This window comes from Triturus cristatus, chromosome 2_1, assembly GCF_964204655.1.
Source record: "Triturus cristatus chromosome 2_1, aTriCri1.1, whole genome shotgun sequence".
Classification (NCBI taxonomy): domain Eukaryota; kingdom Metazoa; phylum Chordata; class Amphibia; order Caudata; family Salamandridae; genus Triturus; species Triturus cristatus.
In genome coordinates, this window is record NC_140581.1 from 566,966,994 (window position 1) to 566,987,834 (window position 20,841).

General features: G+C 43.5%; 1 protein-coding gene across 1 annotated transcript in view; it reads left to right on the top strand.

Annotated features, from left to right (window-relative positions):
* The window catches only part of ADGRV1 (adhesion G protein-coupled receptor V1), a 1,990,932-nt gene that overhangs the window by 555,302 nt on the left and 1,414,789 nt on the right, over positions 1 to 20,841 (top strand). Inside the window, exons 29-30 of the mRNA XM_085632468.1 lie at positions 15,942 to 16,157; positions 19,810 to 20,025. Of these exons, the coding sequence (XP_085488594.1) occupies positions 15,942 to 16,157; positions 19,810 to 20,025 (432 nt within the window). The remainder of the gene's footprint in view (positions 1 to 15,941; positions 16,158 to 19,809; positions 20,026 to 20,841) is intronic.

Consider the following 20,841-nt stretch of genomic DNA (forward strand, 5'->3'; position numbering starts at 1 on the left):
GGCAGGCGTCGGCGGCAGCTTTGCAACGTATTCTGCACGAAATTTCCGAGGTTAGTCGTCGATTAGATGACATGCACATCACAATTACATCACTAGCTGAGGAGACTAAATCAATTAAGACAGAAATTACCAACTTTCATACGAAGTTTGAATCCCTTGATTCTAGAATTCTGGCAGTGGAGAATCGATTGGAATCTCTTCCAAATCAAGACCGGGACCTTTTACTCTTCCATAGTAAACTCATTGATTTGGAAGACAGAAGTAGGAGAGACAACATCCGTTTTTTTGGTTTTCCAGAGCGCATTGAAGGGCAGAGTTCCAGTGTATTTCTGTGTCGTATACTCCCAAAGCTAACTGGTATTCCTTTCAATCCACCTCTGGAGATACAACGGGCTCATAGAATTGGTCCTCCACGTGGTGATCCCGCCGCGCGTCCACGACCGATTATTGCCTGTCTTCTCCGTCATGAACAAACAAGACAAATACTATCTGCGGCTCGGCTTCAAGGCTCCTTTTCTTTTGAAGGTCATCGCATTTTTATGGCAGCTGATTTCTCCAAGGAAACTAATGAGCGGCGGAAAGCCTTTCTTTCCATGCGACCTCAACTACGTCAATTAGGTATCAAATATGGCCTATTTGACCCAGCACGCTTTCGCGTTACCAAAGATGGAGTTTCTAAGGACTTTTTCGACCCAGAGCATCTTCAGCAATTTCTGGACCGTCTTCATCCTCAAGAGATGGAGGTTCTCACTACACCCTCACAGCAAGTTCAGTCCCAATCACCCTCTAAGTCTTCCATTACATTGTCAGATCGCAACAGGCGCCCTCCTAGCAGCCCCCGACCTCGGGGTAGGGATCTTGAACGTCTTCATCGCTCACAAGAAGATAGGAAATCTGCAATACAATCGGTTTCGGTTGCTACGTTCTCACAAGATTTGCAGAGAGACAAGTCACGTTCTCCTCTTAAAACTCCTTCAGATGCGGACTGAATAATTCTCTCACTCCTGGAAGTTGTTGTCCTTAATACTATTGGCAGTTAATTGTAGACTCTTTTTTCTTGAGTCTTATTTTTATTGTTAATTATTTACCACACTTTTCACATGTTTTGCTGTTCTTATAATATCTGCTTGTCCTTTTTTACCTCTTTCTTCCTAGCTTTCTACCTTATTTCTTTTCTCCTTCAGTCTGCTTACTGCTATTTCTCTGCCTAATAATATCACTCTTTCTTCTTCCTATATTCATTGCTCCTCCTGTTACAATTTATTGCTTAAATTTTTCTTAATGATTCTGCATTTACTTGGGCGCCTTGGCGTCTAATGGTTTAATTACAGTTTTATTATTCTACCTGCACGATTGCATGTTGGTCTATGCTTATTTATACACGCATTGTATGCTTTATGATCTTAGGTTAATTTACATTTAATTATTACTAGATTCCCCCCTTCTAAGCAATACTGCTTCTTAATCTCTATTTTGTTCTTTCTACCTTTTTATCGTACCTATGTTCTTTTTCACAATGATTTTCTGGGCCTTCCTTCTATATCATTACTACTCTCCTAATCTTTTCTCTTTTTCTGTGGGGTCTTTTCCCGTGGCGGTGCTCTAGTGCGCCCAGACCCGCGGGTAACAGTTTACGGTCTCTTGATTTCTCTCTGCTTTTACTCAACATTTTATAGTTTTCCTTATTCTTGTATCACTTCTCTAAATCTCATCTCCCTTTTTTCCTTTTTTCATTCTTCTTTTTATCGCTTCTTTCATGTATTCCATTTAAATCAAAGTATCGTTTCCATTTATTTAATTTTTGTTTCCCCTTCTTTTTGTCACTTCTTTTCTTTTTCCTTTGTTTGGTTCAGCACGTTGTTTTGTGCTTCATTCTCCTGTTTCTGATATTTGCGTTGTTCTAATATGGCAAAAACACACTCTCTTAATGCAATTACTTGGAATGTCCATGGTCTCACCCATTACATAAAACGGAAGAAGGTTCTCTCCTACCTTCAGACTAAGCATGTAGATGTAGCCTTGCTTCAGGAGACCCATTTGGATGCTCTAGAATCAGACAAACTTTGTAGAGACTGGGTGGGTAAGGTTATTCATAGCAGCATTCAACAAGATGAATCCACGGACGCAGGTCCCCTCCGCAAGTGTGGAGTTGCAATTCTTCTTCGCAAATCCCTTCCGGTCACTGTCTCCAAAACATGGTCAGATGTAAATTGCCGCTACGTATTTGCTAAACTTAAAATTGGTGATTCTCACGTCTGTGTAGGGTCTGTATATGCCCCTACGGGTACCAAGAAAACATTCTTTCTTCAATTATCCCGCTTGTTGCTCGAGATTAATGCATCGCAATATTTGATTGGTGGAGACTGGAATGTGACGCAAGTTTCTATTCTAGATAAAACTGGTCCATTAGATAGGGGCAATGCGTCAGATAGGGCTTTGCTAGGTGACATTATCTCAGATATCGGGTTGGTTGACCATTGGCGTATCAGTCACCCAACGGATAAGGAATATACTTTCTTTTCGTCGACTCATGGTACGTTTTCTCGTCTTGACTACTTCCTCATCTCACAGAATGCAGTTAAGTTGGTCACGGATTCCTGCATTCTGGAAGCGGCATTGTCTGACCACTCTCCGGTTCTCCTTTCCCTTGAACTGGGACTTTCTAGTCCTGGACGTAAGCCCTGGCGAATGAACATTCAGCGCCACAGGACTCCTGTTGGTAAATCCCACCTGCAATCACACCTTCAAACTTATCTTTCTACTAATCAGGGGTCCGTGACCTCCAGCAGGACTCTCTGGGCTGCAGCTAAGGCTACTTTAAGGGGACAATTAATGCGTGATGCAGCACTCGCTAATAAGCAAAATGCGAGGAAACAAGTGGAGCTTGAACATGATATACAAACCTATTCTCGCTTATATATCACTTCTCCGTCCTTACAAAATCGTAAATTGCTCGAACAAGCCCGAATGGCTTTAAACAGTCTCTTTACATCTAAGGCAGAATACGCCTTACAGAAAATGAAAGGTCGACACTACGAGCAAGGAGAAAAGGCGGGAAGGTTACTAGCCGCGCAGTTGCGTCAAAGGGAGGCATCTATGGCCATTCCGGCCATCAGATCTGCGCAAGGACACTTGTGCACAAAACCTCAAGACATTGTCAATGAGTTCGCCTCCTTTTACGAATCCCTTTATACTTCTGATAATCGAATGGATTCGGATAAGATGACGGCATTTCTTGCGAAGGTGCATCTCCCTTCTCTCTCAGCGGATGGTAAGGCCATCCTTGAGGGTGAAATAACTAGGGACGAGGTTTCCAGTGCGATTGCTGCCCTGCCCTATCACAAGGCCCCTGGCGAGGATGGGTTTCCTCCTGAATTCTATCGTTGGGCAGGTCACAATATTATTGACACTTTACATGCCGCATTCCAGGAGGCGGATGCTGCATCCTCATTGGGTCCCCTTTCTAACAAAGCTATTATTGTTGTGCTACCAAAGCCAGGCAAAGATCCCCAGCTTTGCAGTAGTTATCGTCCCATTTCCCTGTTGAACTCTGATATTAAAATCCTGGCTAGTATCCTTGCGTCCCGTTTGCGTAAAGTTTTGCCTTCTTTGATACACCATTCCCAAGTAGGCTTTGTACCGGGACGCTCTTCCCGGAACCATTTGCGTTCTCTGGCCCATGCACTGTGGTCGGCTCAACATCTCACAGATGATGCGTTAGCCCTCTCACTTGATGCAGAAAAAGCGTTTGATCGCATCGAATGGAATTATCTTTTTACGGTCATGGAAAAATTTGGCTTAGGTACAAAATTTATTGATAAAGTACGTTTACTTTACAATCATCCTTCTGCTCAAGTGAATTGTGGTGGATTTCTGTCTGATACCTTTACAATTAAGAGAGGGACACGCCAAGGTTGTCCATTATCCCCCCTTCTGTTTCTTTTGGCTATGGAACCTTTGGCTGCTACCATCCGTCAATCTGATGAAGTTTCTGGTATTTCCCTCCCCATTGGACATTCCAAAATATACCTGTACGCTGATGATATCTTACTCACTCTCACTCGTCTTCCTCGGTCGATCCCCTCTCTTCTTCAAATTATTAATGATTTCTCTTCCTTTTCAGGTTATAAGATTAATTGGGACAAAAGTGAGGCTTTACCTATTTCTAACGGTACCACAAAAGCAGCCATCTTTGGTTTTCCTTTTCATTGGCAGTCCTCACGCCTCAAATACTTGGGTGTCCTAGTTAATAAAGGGTTACAAGATATGGTTACAGATAATTTGTCTCCTCTTATCTCCCAAATGCGACGGGATTTTGATAAATGGAAGGCTTTGGGTCTTTCTCTTTGGGGTAGGGCTCAGGCTGTTAAAATGGTTACTCTTCCAAGATTTATTTACATTCTGGGCATGCTTCCCCTACAGATTCCCTTATCCTTACTCCGGTCAGTAGACGCCCAGATTAAAACCTTCATTTGGGGCACCGCTAAGCCACGTCTTGCCATAACTAAGTTGAAGGCTCATCAGTTATCTGGCGGCATTGGTCTTCCATCCATTGAACACTCCTCTTTGGCGTTACATATTTCCCAACTCTCATATTTTTTACCTGGTATTAAAGACTTGCCACAATGGGTCCAAATAGAACGTCATCTTCTATCCTCGGAATCGAATCTTACTCCTTTGTATGGTAGTGGCACTAGTCGTCTCGACCCGAAAAATCCGATACTATCTGCCATGCATAAATCCTGGCAGAGAAGTCATAGGTTGCTAGGTTCGAATTCAAGAATCCACATCAAGGCCCCCCTATGGAATAATTCGGGCATTCGTATCAATGGTCGTATGTTATCCTGGCCTGATTGGCGTGCTGCAGGCATCCTCTATCCGGACCAGCTTCTGCATGATGGGGATTTTAAGCCATTCTCTCAGCTAAGGGTAGAATTTGATCTTCCCCTACATCATTCTTCTAAATACCTTCAGCTCCAGCAATGTCTGAAGACCCATATGGGGTCCTCGCCATGGCTACTACAAGACTCCCCTATTTTATCCTATTTGCACATTTGGGGGAAATTTAAAGGTGTTACCTCTGGTATATACAAAATTTTATCGTCCCATCCTTTCTCTAAATCTCTTTCACATGATCTTCAGCGTAACTGGCAAGCTCGCCTCTCAATTTCCTTTTCCGACACTGAATGGGATTTGATTCTAGAGAATTTGAACAAGGGAGCTCGTGAATCAAGGCTCAAAGTTTGTCTTTTCAAAATACTACATGATTGGCATTGGTCTCCAGTCAAATTGCACAAAGCTGGTCTTCTTTCCCATTCTAACTGCTGGAGATGTACCAATTCAGGTTGCGATATTACTCATATCATTTGTGAATGCCCCAGTATCCAATCTTATTGGGCTTACATTGGTACTACTTTGAATTCCACTATGCCCCTAAAATTGCCACTTACACCAACTAACATTCTCCTGCATGACTTACGCCACTCCCCAAAGCTCTCGAAACCACAACTCCGTCTTTTTCATACCTCACTTGCTACTGCTAAAATATGTATCTTGCGTCATTGGAAATCATCTTTACCTCCCTCTCAGGAAGATTGGTTGGTAGCGATGATCCAGACTGCCTCACATGAACGCACAATCTATAACCTTCAGGATCAAGCTGACACCTTTCTCCGAATTTGGTCTCCATTTCTTAAATCAAATGCTGCTAATTCTCCTGCTTCTACTTTTACCCAAGCACATTAATCAGCTTTTACCCTTTCTTGTCCTTTGTTTATTTCTTTTCTTTTCTTTGCCTTCTGTATCCTCTGCTTTATTCGTTGTACTGTTCTTCTGTCTTTATCTAATCACTTTATCTTTGTTCTATCTATTCATACTTCCTGCACTTCTGTTGTCTAAGCTTCTTCCCTTCTCCTCTCCTTATAGGTTATGTCTTTATAATGTATCATTCTATGCCTTGACATAATTATTACTTCAATTAGTATTTATCTATTTAAATGCATATTTATATCATATTTATATCATATTTATTCACCAGTATCTCTCTGCATTGTTTCTTTCAACATGGATTTATTTTCTCTTCATTTTCTGGTGTTTATGCTTTGATGTATTTGTTCTATAAAAATTCAATAAAAAATTTCAACACAAAAAAGAAAGTTAGGGAGTATGTTTGTACTTATTCTGATTTCTTTGTGAGTAAAAACACAAGCACAAATATGTGTCTGTGCAAAAACAGAATTCACCACGGTTTCCAGTATACCTGGAAACCTTTGACAGGGGCACGTTTCAAGCGGTAACCTGCAAAACGTTTGTGAAATCCAAAAATCAATAAATCTACATCCATGTGAGTTTGCAAATCTCAGAGTGCAGATTTATTAATGTTCTCTAAATTAGTCCCAACATGAGGAGCAGGGGGTGAAGAGCTTTATATTCTGACAATAGTGCTAGCAGGTGCTAATATGCATTAATTGTTTTTCTTTTCTCTTCCTTGTCTGCTATGTGTGTGTGGTTAGGGAGAGGGGATGAAAGTTTGGCCTACATTCTTTAAACACTTAAATGAACGTGCCTTTCCGTTTCCAGTTCTACTAATGAGAAGGGAAATTCTTTCAGTGGACTGATCCCTTCTGGTAAAGCTGGATTCTTATCTTATCTAGCTAAGAATCCTCAGGCTGAATGGATGTTTTTACCTGCTGAATAGTGTGAAGAGGAGGAAATTCAATTTATTCAAAATTAACCAAATTGATCCTCATCTAGAAATCTGACAGGACCACTGACTCCGAATTCAAAATTTTAGGGGTTTATTACCAAGCCAAAAATAACTGCACATACAAGCACCTCATCACGAGGTTACGAAAATAAATGGGCACTAATACAAAAAATATCCTACGCAGGAGTCTCATCCGACTTAGAATTAGAAGAATAGTTAGCTCCAGAAGCATTAGGCAACCAATAACTGCTCCAATCTCTATGTTAGAAGTCATCAACCTAAAAAGAAAAAAACAATCAATCTGTCCCTACACTATCTCTAAGATGACATCCCTGCTTAACATTATCCCATGCAAGAGAGAAATGGTGTCAGTAGTGAAGACTTCCTTAGAAGTACTCACTTTGCATAAGTAAGTAGCCAAGCTACAGAGCTCGTTCTAAGATGCTCCTTCTAGCTCCTCACCTAATCCTCGACTACTCAACCCTCGGGGCACTGTCCCTAATTCAAAATCACAAAATCATAGAACACGCCCTCATCACACCTCTTCAGCCAGGTCTTCTGTACTTTTCCATCAAAACTTTTACTTCATCCACGACGATTCGGACTGACCTTGGGTCCCAGGCACCTTCTCCGCTGAAAGTATCATATCTGCATTCCAGCATACTCCCATGTTGGCTTCTCCTACCATCCTAACTCCTAACGAGCTAGGTGTCCTCGCACCTGCAACAGAAACATGGGAACGAGAAACTTTCCACTCTCTGAGTTTTGCTAACTTTCCTGAAACCCAGAGCCTTTCCAAGGGAAACAACTTTCGGCCTACAATAGTCAGCTAACATAAGAAACAAATAGGCCTTTCTCTTAAACGTATATGCGATCAGGCCTTTACACATTTAAACACACATTTCTAGAATCACATTATAAGTATTGATTTCATTATACTTCATACATGAATAAGCAAACTACACGTACAAACTGAATATGGTGCACGTGTAAACCTAATGCATCACATTATACGTGAACTAATTCATTATGCATTATCTAAAACACATTTTCGATTAAACACTGCATTGAACTTCATAAATGACGTAATTACATTTCTTTTCGCACTATTATATGCTAATTTAGTACTACATTTCAAAATACACACGTTAATGTTTCACACTCTAAATATATGGGTGCGGAATACCAGTGATTATGATGCACGCCTACAAATTTCAGAATAACATGGCGCTCTATCAGTTCCCCCCTTTGATGACTAGTGTCATCACACCATTTCACAACTTCCTCGGAGAAAGAACCGATCTATCTTAACCCAATCAATATCTTGAGGTGAGATCTTCAACTTCAACCATGTAATCACTTGTTCGAACTTTTTCATAACTATAGGTGACGGACCGTTCATGACAGAATCCCTTTCTGGCTAAGAAGTCGGCCATTCAACGGCAACTTGCATGCGCACCACAAATCTCCTGGTACTACGATGTCAAACAATGTGTTCAAATCAATCCACAATACTTTCCAGATTTTGACAAAGCGGTCAACCTATTTGTACCATGTTTGTACCATTCTACAGGCTTTTCCCTCAGCCGAGGAAAGTCATTCGTGAATGCAGACAAATCACCCCCACTCCAAATCACCCCTACACATGCACGTATCCTCCATTTTGCACCTCCCGTAAAGGGTAATTCTCTACCCCCAACATCCCTCCACCCAGAGGTGGCATCTTTCCTACAGTCTTTTTGGAGCTCTTCTTCTTAGACCACTAAGCATGATCCATGCATGCATCCCTACAATCAAATCTCTGATGTGCGTCCTCAATCCTATTACCCTCTTTTCCTCCAGTTCTTGATCACTATACTGCAACCTATGGCTCTCCTGCAGCGCCTTCGTTGTGGACAAATCCACCTCGTACCTTTTTGCCAAATCTATCAGTTTCTCATGCTCATCCCTTGCTTTACGAGTCACATCTTTTGCTACAAAAAGCAGTTCATCCTGTTCAAAGATTTCTATCCTGTCCAAAGGCAGATTTCCATTAATTATTTCATCTACATCTGCTTTCAACCTCACTACATCCAATATTCTTGCCCTCATGGCACCTCTCAACATTTCTCGACAAGCTGCGCCATTCCGTTCATCATACATCGCAGCTCTGATCTGAAGACCTACCTTCTTCTGTCATGTTCTTAGAGACTGGTCTGTTTCCTAACTCATCTTGCTCACAATTCCCTGTCGTCCTACCATTTTGGTTCCTCGCAGGTGGTACCCACATTCTCAGATCTGATCTCGACTCGGCCAAAGACCTTGGTCTCACCGGTCTCACATCCACCTGTCCTCTAGAGGAGTCTGCGGTGGCTGGCAATGACGTGCTCCATTCTATAGGTCTCGGAGCTTGTGCTATTTCACTTGCTGTACCATTCCCTTCTGTAGTGATTCTCTCTACCACAGTTGACTGTGCTAGACTGCCAATTTTCGCTTGGTTTGGGTCATAGACTGATACTATGGGTCCAATGGTAACTGGTACTTTTAAAGCATCCGGTAACCTCACAACTCCCAATGCTTCTGTACCTACTGAAGACTGCATTTTCATGTCCCCTGTTCCTGTCGAGATTTTCCCAACGACTCTCACATTTGACTGAGTCCATTAGTCCCTTCTACTGGAGTCGACTTTCCTTCATAAGAATCTGGATTAAATGGAGGTGGTCTTTCTGACAACAATCTCTCCTCTAAGCTGTCATCCATATCACTATCATCTTCCTCTATGCTCTTTGCCTGACCATCTTCCGTTTTTTCTAGTAGCAGATATAGTCTATCCCCCTCAATGGTTTCCACTCTCCACCTCTTCTCCAATGCATCCCATCTTGCATCTTGGAATGCCCTGATCGACTTTTTCACCCTTTCCTGACTCCTACCTCTTTTCCTGTCGTACGCTGCTCTAATCCATGCGTGTAACGCCTCAAATTGTGTTGGTCTAGGCAGAGATCGCAGGGAAGACATCACAGATTTCAACTGGTACAACACATTTAACCTGAAGGTACCATATCGTGGGAAAGTCAATTCTCCCTCTCGTGGAGTCATTTTATGCCAATTTTCAAGCCAAATCATGGTATGCAACCCCACATTTTTAGCCATGTAGTGTGCTGGAGTGTCCTCGGGAGGGGCTTCTTCTCCTCCCTGAGTAACTACATGTGTGTCACCTCTAGAAAGTTCTCGTAAAACTTTAAAACATTTCATGATGAACTGATTTTTGTTCGTGCACAATATTTTTGTTTACTTCCTGATGTCAATCCACCAATACCAGCGCGACTCAGACCAACCGACCTATCGCAGCGCGGCACCGACTGACGTCACCCTGTCTCCGCTCGCAGCAGTTCGCCTCCTTTACAATTCACTTCTCACTCTTGCATGCGTCTCATTCACACTCTGAAGTAATTATCTGTCCACGAAATGACCAAACAATCACTGCTCTGACTGTCTGTCCACGAACGACCGGACAGTCTCTCGAAACAGTTGACCTCAAATCTGGCAACTATCTGTCCGCGAAACGACTGGACAATCACCTCTAAATCAATCGATAGGATTCAAACTCTCAATGTTCTACATACAGCAACCTACGACCAGCGCCGGTTACTCACACACTCACACATACGCTCCCTATCATCCGTGGGTTGTCAACGACGTCTCATGGCTCCCACAATCTCTGGTCAACAATCTCAACTCTGGGTGTCTTCTACACCACAGTCCTATTATCCCGGGCTATCAAAATCAAATTTCTTGGCCTGCGCGTGCTCACGGTCCAAACCTCAATCACACAACTCTCATTCCAACTCCGCAAGACATCACACATTCAAATCAACACCGCCCTGTTCATACTCATGCTACCACGAACTCCTACTTCCGCCGCACCACTACTCTCCGTCGGTTTCCACCAGCCGCCGTCGTGCTCCGCTTACAATCCAATGGATCACCATCACTCTAACTCTATGGGACTCAGTAATCTCTTTTCTTGATTTAGATCTCCCCTTACTATCAGAGATAACCATCCTACTCTGCTACCAACTGGTAAAGCTGGATTCTTATCTTATCTTACCATCACCAAGAATCCTTAGGCCGACTGGATGATCAATTTATTCAAAATTAACCAAATTGATCCTCATCTAGAAATCTGAAAGGACCACTCACTCCAAATTCAAAATTTTAGGGGTTTATTACAAAGCCAAAAATAAATGCACATACAAGCACAAATAAATGGGCACTAATACAAAAAATATCCTATGCAGGAGTATCATCCGACTCAGAATTAGAAGAATAGTTAGCTCCAGAAGCATTAGGCAACCAATAACTGCTCCATCTCTATGTTAGAAGTCATCAACCTAAAAAGAAAAAAACAATCAATCTGTCCCTACACTATCTCTAAGATGACATCCCTACTTAGCATTATCCCATGCAAGAGAGAAAAGGTGTCAGTAGTGAAGACTTCCTTAAAAGTACTCACTGTGCATAAGTAAGTAGCCAAGCTACAGAGCTCGTTCTAAGATGCTCCTTCTAGCTCCTCACCTAATCCTCGACTACTCAACCCTCGGGGCACTGTCCCTAATTCAAAATCACAAAATCATAGAACACTCCCTCGTCACACCTCGTCAGCCGAGTCTTCCTCCTGTTCTTTTCCATCGAAACTTTTTCTTCATCCAAGACAGTTCGGACTGACCTTGGGTCTCAGGCACCTTCTCCACTGAAAGTATCATATCTGCCTTCCAGTATACTCCCATGTTGGCTTCTCCTACCATCCTAACTCCTAAAACAAAGGGTTAGTCTTTCTAACGAGCTAGGTGTCCTTGCACTTGCAACAGAGACATGGCAACGAGAAACTTTCCACTCTCTGAGTTTTGCTAACGTTCCTGAAACCCAGAGCCTTTCCAAGGGAAACAACTTTTGGCCTACAATATTCAGCTAACATAAGAAACGAATAGGCATTTCTCTTAAACGTATATGCGATCACATTTAAACACACATTTCTAGAACTACATTATAAGTATTGATTTCATTATACTTCATACATGAATAAGCAAACTACACGTGCAGACTTTAATATGGTTCACATTTTCGATTAAACACTGCATTGAACTTCATAAATAACGTAATTACATTTCTATTCGCACTATTATATGCTAATTTAGTACTACATTTCAAAATCCACACGTTAATGTTTCACACTCTAAATATATGGGTGCAGACTACCAGTGATTATGATGCACCCCTACAAATTTTAGAATAACATGGCGCTCTATCACTTCATTGCGCCTTGTAGCTGCTGCCCCCAAGCTCCCTACTGCTGATCTTCTGACCCTCAGGTCAGTGGTTCGAGGCCCCCTTCCACCCACCTGTGCCTCAGCCCTGGTGGTCTAGTGGTAGAGCGCCTCTGCTCTGGTGCTGGACTGCCCTCTGTCTCTCTTTTTTCTGCTTCACCCTTTTGCATTTTTCCTTTTTTCTCCTTGTGCCTTTTTTGCTGCGCTTTGCCCCTGCCGCTGCGATCCCCCACATCCCCCAGTGCCACTTTCCCACTCCCCGTGTTTCCCACCTCCCAGCTGTCTAGCCCCCCGCACACTACTTAATGGTGGCACCTGTGTGGTGAAGGTGCAATCCAGTGACCTTTCAGAGGACTGCTCCCTTCGTTGCGCTGCTCTGCATGGTAGCTGCTGCACGCGAGCTCCCTGCTGCTGTCTTCTGACCCTCGGGTCAGTGGTTCGAGGCCCTCCTCCACCCGCAGGCACTGCCTGCGCCTCATCCCTGGTGCTATAGTGGTAGAGTGCCTCTGCTCTGAGGCTGGACTGCCCTCTGTCTCTCTTTTTTCTTTTTTTTCCTGGCTTTCTACTTTTTCTTCCTGTCTCTTTCACCCTTTTGAACTTTTCCTTTTTTCTCCTTGTGCCTTTTTGCCATGCTTTGCCCCTGCGAACCTCTGTGGCCTCCCCCTCCAGTGCCCTTTACCGCTCCCCTCGCTTACCCCCTCTCAGCCATCCAGCCCCCTGCACAGTACTTAATAGCAGCCGCTGTGCGGCCGCACTGCCAAAGGCGAGCCCATCTGCCTCATCCGTTCCTGGACTGCACCCAGGATCACGGACTCTAGTCCTCGGACCTTCCTCTGATACTTCGCCAACACCCTCCTCGCCTTCAACACCAGTCGTCACACCACCTGCCTCCTTCTGTCGTCAAAGGACACAAAAGGACCTTTTTCCTGCCAAAACAGCAGCTGCACCCTGTCCCACCTCCGCACTCCAGCTTCTCCCACCGCACAACTGACCATCAGCAGACCCGACGGCCTCAGCTGCATCCTCCTCAACACTTGCTCCCAACACAAACACACCAGAGAAATCTGGGACCTCCTCGACTCCGACTCTCCCGGCATTGCCTTCCTCACGGAAACCTGTACAAACCCTAGCTCTGGCCCAGACATCACCACCGCCATCCCCCACTGCTACAAGATTACCCACAAGGACCTTGGCAACCGACCAGAAGGAGGCACCGCCATCACCCACAAAAACACCCTCCGCCTGACCACCCACTTGGACGACTCAACGACAACAATGGACCACCTCCACTTCCAGATCCAGACCACCCTCGTCAACATATGCTATCATCGACTTCATCTCAACCAGGCTCTTGCATCCACTTTTTACATCCAACTTGGCAACCTCAATTTTCACCTGGACAACCCCAACAACCAGAACACCGCATCCCTTCTGGAGAACCTCGCCAACGTAGGACTCAAGCAGCTAGTCACCACTCCAACCCACGCAGCCGGACACACTCTCGACCCTGTCTTCTCCGCCAGCGGAAACGTCACCTACAGCCACACAACCAAACTCCTCTGGACCATCTCTGACTGTGTGCACTTCACCTTCACGAAACCCACTGCACACCAATGCCGTCACCGCCCCTCAGCCGTAGCTTAAATACGATTACCAAAGAACATCTCATCGCCTCCCTTAGCACTACCACACTGCCGACATTCGCCAACGCTAATTCCAGAGCCTCCACCGATGGATCTCTAACTGCTCCAACTCTCTGGCACCCCTCAAGAAGGCATCCGGCAAGCAACACTCCAAGAAGACCAGCTGGTTCACTCCCGCCTTGAACGAGTCCAGACGCACTGGCAGACAACTGGAGAAGAAATGGAGGAACAACAAAATCCCAGAAACCACACAACCTTCAAAGTTGCAGTCACCTCAAACCGCCCCCTCCTCAAAACCACAAATTAAAAATGGCCCGCCAGGACAGAATAAACGCCAACACACACAACAGCAAATAACTCTTCACCATAGTTAAGGAGTTTTCCAGGCCCAACAGTGAGACCATGGACGTCCCACCCTACCAAGACCTCTGCAAAAAACTTGGTTCCTTCTTACACCACAAAAGCAGGCAGATCTACGATAGCTTAGACCCCAAAGACCATCCCACCAAACCCAACACTACCGCACACAACAATGCCACTAGTTATTTAATAATTCTATTCCAGACTTGTGACTATGTTTTCTTTGCTCCAATTAGCTCATGTTTTGTGCTAGAATTGCTGTCCAACAGGACGTTTGTGAATAGTGCTTGAACAATTCCATCATTGAGGCAGCTGCTTTGTGAATGTTTTTTTGTTTTCTAGTAACTGTATTCCAGTAGTATTTTCTTATTTTCAAGAGAATTCTGGTGTTTGCAGTCATTTTGTAAATAGTATACAGGGCTCATTTAAGGTTTTGCGGAACGGTAGCCCCGCTGTAAATCAACGGGACTCCAAATCCGCTAAACCCGTGGTTAACCCAGGTGGGAGAAGCACAGGGTTTCCTGAGTCAGCTGAGGCTCCTCTGTTAGAAGTCTGTGGCATGACGCCCTTTTATTCCCAGGGCTGTCACCAGACTCCTCTGCCCAAGACTTCCACGGGTTGCTTGGCGTCCCACACTAAACTATTAATGGCTACCATGAACGAAAAAAAATATCAATGCCATTGATTTTTTTGTTCTTAAAAACGAACTTCCTACTTAAGAGTTTTTTTCTTGAAATACAAAAACTTTTGCCCACTTGGAAAAATCTTCTGCCTTTATAGCAACCATCTCAGCAACAGTTGCTCAGAAGCTATAGAGATCCTCACTGGTTTAAACGATCACAAAAGTTAGGGCTCCTAATTTTATCACTGTATTGTGTTGCCTTGCTATTTTATCATGTACTGTGCTTTGTGTGTTTTTTACTATTGGATTTCTTCCTCTACTGTCAATATATTTATATGTTGTGAAATATTATTAAGGAGTTGTGCAGTTATGAAATTCCACAGGCCTCGTGGAATTATTTTTACTGGTGTGATAATTTGGTTGTACTGGAGCACGGCTCCTGCCTACACGCCACATCCATAGATCTGTGCAATGACTGCTCGTCAACGTTTACCTGGTTAGTTAGGGAGGTTTCTGAGGCCAAATGTCTCATGTAGGCAACCCAGTTTTCTGTATTGTGGGGAATGCCGGCACCCTCACCGTGGACAGTGCTTTATGGTCCCTGTGATCCGACCGAACGGAAAACACCTTGACCATTATTCATGTAAAAGATGTCAGATGTGACAGAATATGATGCGGGAGACTTGAAGATCTCGAGCTCAATATGTTTTAGAAGGCACACGGGACAGAGGAGAATCACTTATGTCTTGGGATGTAAACTTCTGCACTGAGTTTGCAGTGGCCATTCATTCTAAAAATAATTTTAGATCTTGAATGATTCCGTGCTCACTCATGAGGATTGATAGGTTGAAGGGGGGTATTTGGTCTAGTTGCTGATTTCAAGACTTAACCAAAAACCACGTTCTTCTGACCAAATCCCTTTATCCCTCTGTCCATCACGTTTTAATTATGTGTGATGCTAACTCTTTACTGCAGTCCCAACTAAGTCCTTACCAGCCCAATGTGTCTTTATTATCAAGCGGTTTCAATCTCCCTCACAGGCTGTATTGTTTCATGTACAGAACTTTGTTTCAAATACTCCAACTTTCATAAAATGTTCCGTGTAAAGCACAGCAGTGCTCCTTGAAGCTAGTATAGCGCTAAATTGTGTACGTCATATGCAGAACTTACAATATATCCTGAAACTGGGACATGCTTTTTTGATGTGTTGAAAACTATAGTCCTGAAAAAATAAATCAATGGAAGATTGTCTTCTTGCTCTTATCTTTTCTTCAGGTTTTTGTCACAACTCTCATTTTGTCTTGCAGTTTTAGATTCTCCTCGGCTCGGTACCAGTGGTGAGGCAATAGCACAAATAATTATCAATGCCAATGACGATGCTTTTGGTGTACTTCAGCTCTCAGCCACAACTGTGCGTGTTGCTGAAAATTACATTGGACCCATTATCAACGTGAGCAGAATTGGAGGAATGTTTGGGGATGTTTCCGTTAAATTCCTAGCAGTGCCAATAACTGCAGTCGCTGGTAAGAAAAACATACTAGAAAAGAGGGCGCAGAAAAAGCTAAATGTGAAAAGTAATTCTTGCTTGCTCCATGTGTTTTTTCCCGAACTCGCATTATATTACTTTATACTTAAGGGACTATTTCACATATAGGCAAGTAGCTGTATGCAGTCCTATTCTCATGGAGTATGTGCCAGAGAGCACATAGTTTATGAGAATTCTTTTGTGAATTACTTGGAAATCTAGGTCAAGACACTGCAATAGAAATAAATAAATAAGATGTGAGAAATTGGGTTGTTCGTTGAGGGGGGTGTAACCCTACTCAAAAAACAACCGCAATCCTTGTCAGGATGAACCACAAAAAGTCACAAAATTAACCTGTGCTTAACCCTCTTCTAGTGCGTGCCGGATACAGGGAGCAGGTTAGTCCCGCTGAAAAAGTTAAAAGTGCGAAGAGTTAAGTTCGCGGTGGAGAAGGCATGGAGAGTGTTGTAGATGGTTGTCGCTGTAGCACGAAGAGCAGGCCGGGAATCATGGATGGTCGTCACTGCAGCGCGAAGATCCTGTCTGGCATTGGTGACGGTCATTGCTGGAACTTCGCGTTGACGGTTACTACGAGCTGTCAATGCTGTAGAAGTGTAAATCTCGCATTGCCGGTCGTCGCTGTAGAACAAAGTTAATTTGAACTTTGTGTTAGCGGGCGGCACGGGTGACATTAACTTGGCGCTAACAGGCCTGTTCATGGTCACGAAGAGCCCAAAACCTCAGGATTTCTCCTTTTCTTCAAAGAGGAGTTCAACTGATGTCACACCAAGGGTCCAGGACCTGAGAGGCACCCCTCAGGGATGAGGAACTCACTCCAACAGTGGTCATCAGGGTTCAGGCAGGTCCAGTTGCAGGTCAGCTGAGCAGATACAGGGAGGCCTCTGAAGCTTATGTCCAAATAGCTCTAACACGAAGTCAGTCACCTGACCCTTGCAGTCACTTCAGCCTGGGATAAAGAGTACAGGTTCAGCCTTCCTTCTCAGCAAGCAGAGCAGGCCTCAAGTAGCAGGGTAGCAGGGCATCCTTCTTCTGTAGTATCCACAGGCCCAGGTGTGTACTGAAGAGCTAGATCTGAGGTTCAAATATTTATACCTGGTGCCCACTTTGAAGTGGGAGAAGCTTCTGGAGTTTCCCCCTAGAGAGGTGTCTAGAATTTCCTGCCTCCCATAGCTGGTCCCAGTCTGTCTGTGTTTGTGTGTAATCTGAGCCTGTGCTTTTGAAGTTGAAGTATAGTAGGTGACAGCTCCTGCTCCCTGTTAAGTCAGAGATGGCCCATCCCGCCAACACCCAGATCCTCCTTTTGTGATACTGTCTGAGAAGAATACACCGATTGCTAGCTAGATCTAATCATGTGACTCAAGAAGCAGGATGCAGGCACCAAACGCCAACATTCTAAGAGTGGCATTTTCAGAATTGTGACTTAAAATCTGACTTGACCATTAAATAGGGGTTTACATTAATTACTGTTCCTCAGACACCAAACATGACTTTCCCACCTATTACCAATCAAATGTTATCACTTATTGAAAGTAATAAGGTAATCCAATGTTATCTTTTGGGAGAGGTAGGCCTTGCAATAGTTAAAAATGAATTTGAGATGTTTTCGCTACTGGGACATGTAAAGCTTAAAAGTACATGTCCACATGTTTTAATGCACTGTACCCAGCCCCATGGGATGTTTAGGGCCTATCCTAAGGGGTGACTTACATGTGCTAAAAAGGAAGATTTAGGTCTAGCAGAAGGTTCATTTTGCCTGGTTGAAATAGCAACTTAAAATCTCACACAAACTGCAATGGTAGGCCTGAGACATGTTTAAAGGGCTACCCAAGTGGGTGGTACAATAAGTGTTGCAAGCCCACTAGTAGCATTTAATTTCCAATCCCTGGCTACATGTAGAATGGCTAGGGTTTGACAAGTAAATGGAATGTTCCAATTAGTGTAAACCAATGTTACCATGTTTAAAGGAGAGAGTGCAAGCGCTTTAGCACTGGTTAGCAGTGGTAAAGTGTACAGAGCAATAGGGCCAACAAAAACAAATTCAGCATAACTTGCGAAGAGGATATTAAGTAAATAGGAAGTGGTGGCGCTCTGCGAGTATGCGTATAAGGTGTAAACTAAACAAGTAGATATGGTGCTATACAGGAAGGGGAGACCCTTCAAACCCCTCAATGTGTGTAGGTCAAGCCCTACTACAAAATAGTACAAGCAAAACCTGTGTACACATATATATAAAGTCAATTAGATATTGTAACGGCGAAAGCAAAATGAACCCAAATCTTCAATCATAATAGATGTTCTTTATTCCTTTTGAAAACATGACCAGCCGACACGTGTTTCGTCAGGGAAGGTCATCCCACGACTCTTCAGGGCTGAAGCTAATGGTTTAGAAACAAAACGACTCAAGACCGGAGATAGTTCCAACCCGGCTGGGTGCGTGTATAGCACAGTAGAAAAAGACAAGCCAATTGAAGTATGAAGATAATCTTAATCCTCACATGAATGTATGGGGACAAATGGTCACCGTGTCACCGGACAAGTAATAAACAAAAGGGTAATGTCTCCCATATCATAAGGCAAGGCTATGAAAACCAAGGTATGCTTCCGTACGGGATTTCCAGAGTAGCTGAAGAAAGAGGTGAATATGAGTGAGTAATCACCAAATCATGGAGTAGAAACCAGCGAACATCATGACGGTACCGGTAAGGACGAGTGCGTGGACTCGTCCATACCAGTACCGTCATGATGCTCACTGTGCCACTGGAATCAAGCTGCATCTGAATGTGTTGGAGGAACTAAGATGATTTACAAATGACTGTGATCGAATCTGAGCTGGCATGGTGGGCAAAAAAATGATGGACTGGGATGTGGCCTCAAGTAATGCCAGTGGCTGAGAGTGATACAAGTATTCCATTTATCACTGTTTTGTATTGTTAAATTTTTTGGTAATAGTGCCACAGGTATGCTTAGACTTGAGTCCCGTGTTTTCTGTGCCACGGTAACCAAGCTGCATCCTAATCAATAGGCGCAAAGAGGCTGAAACCCGTCTTTGGCTGCTTGGGTTTAGATTCAGGTCGCCGTGCCTTGGCAGTTCAGGCTCATCTATTTCTATTGGAACAGGATCAGTGCTGATTTGCAAAATGGTTGTGTAGAATCTGAGGTGGTATAGTGAGAAAAGAAATTTGGACTGGGATGGGGCCCGAGTAATTAGTAGTGGTTTTGATTAATTTAATCAATCCATCTATCACTTTTTTAGCATTCTTTGCGAGTTTTATAAAGGATCGTACCAAGTAAATAGTTGTACATTGACTGCATTTAAATTTGGCAGCCATGTTGACCATATATAGATACACATTATACTGAACTTATTGGCGTTTGTTGCTAGTAAAAGCTGTTAGTTAGCAGTGGTTCAACGTGTTTTATAGAATGGTATTTACTAAAACACCAATGGGAATATTAGAAATACACACATTGAAATACCCAAAACATTGACTGCTGATATATTCAAACCCCATCAATAAAAAAATGATTGTGTGATACACCCATAGTATTCTTGTTATTAAACCTTAACTGTGTGATGTGATATTTCAATAATAAAACAACATTTTGTGACATTAAAACCCATTTTACAGGTGAAGATTACAGTGTTGCCTCATCGGATGTGGTGCTGTTAGATGGTGAAACTAGCAAAGCTGTGCCAATATATATAATCAATGACATATACCCCGAAGTGGAAGAGTCGTTCCAGGTGCATTTGCTGAATCAAACCACGGGAGGAGCCTTGCTGGGGGATGTGACCCGTGCCGTCATCATCATCGAGGCCTCCGATGACCCGTATGGGTCCTTTGGTAAGCTGGGAAACATTCTCTCTGAAATAGCATTCACACATAAATTGCCTCTTTGGGGTTATACTATTGAAGTGTCATGGGAGTGCAAAGGTTGTTTGCACCATCATTTTGTGCTTCTGTGGAATTTCCATATTATAGAAAGGGGCTGCTTTGTGACTTAGGTCAGGAGTAATTTGTGCTCCTGGGCCAGATTGGTTATTTTAGCATTAGATATTTTCCAGGTGTGCTGCAAGCTATGGGGCTGCCTTCAAATCTGTATGGGCTGCTAAACCCCAACATCCATTTTGATTTTACTAGTGCCATCCTGCAGGTGGGTGGGGTTTCAACATTTTCTCCAGAATTGATTTTAGTTCCTGGTGCAGCCCTGCCTGGCTTATGTTCTGCGGTCTCACAATGTTAAGTTTGTTATTTGCATTTGCATTGGAAGTTGGTTTCATACAAATGAGGCAGTGACTGTCTGTGTGTTGTTTACATTACCGATGCAGGCACAAAAAAACACTCGGTGGAGGTGCACAGTGCGTCCATTGCCTAGGGTGCCTTTTTGGAGTGCACATTGGGTGACATTGGGCAGTTTAGGGAAATCTCAGCAGGTGCAAGTGACGGGATCCAGTTGCAGATTATCGAATGGTGCTGAGTAACACATGATTGCGCAAATAAGAATAACTTGCTAATCAGGTTTATGAATAAACATCATGGAAATTCATGAGTCGGGACTCAGTAAGAAACACACACTCACTTACAATTCTTTGTGAATCAGGCCTTCAAGTTCAGAGGTAATATACACCTAAGTTAGGAAATAGACACCTGCTCTCAGAT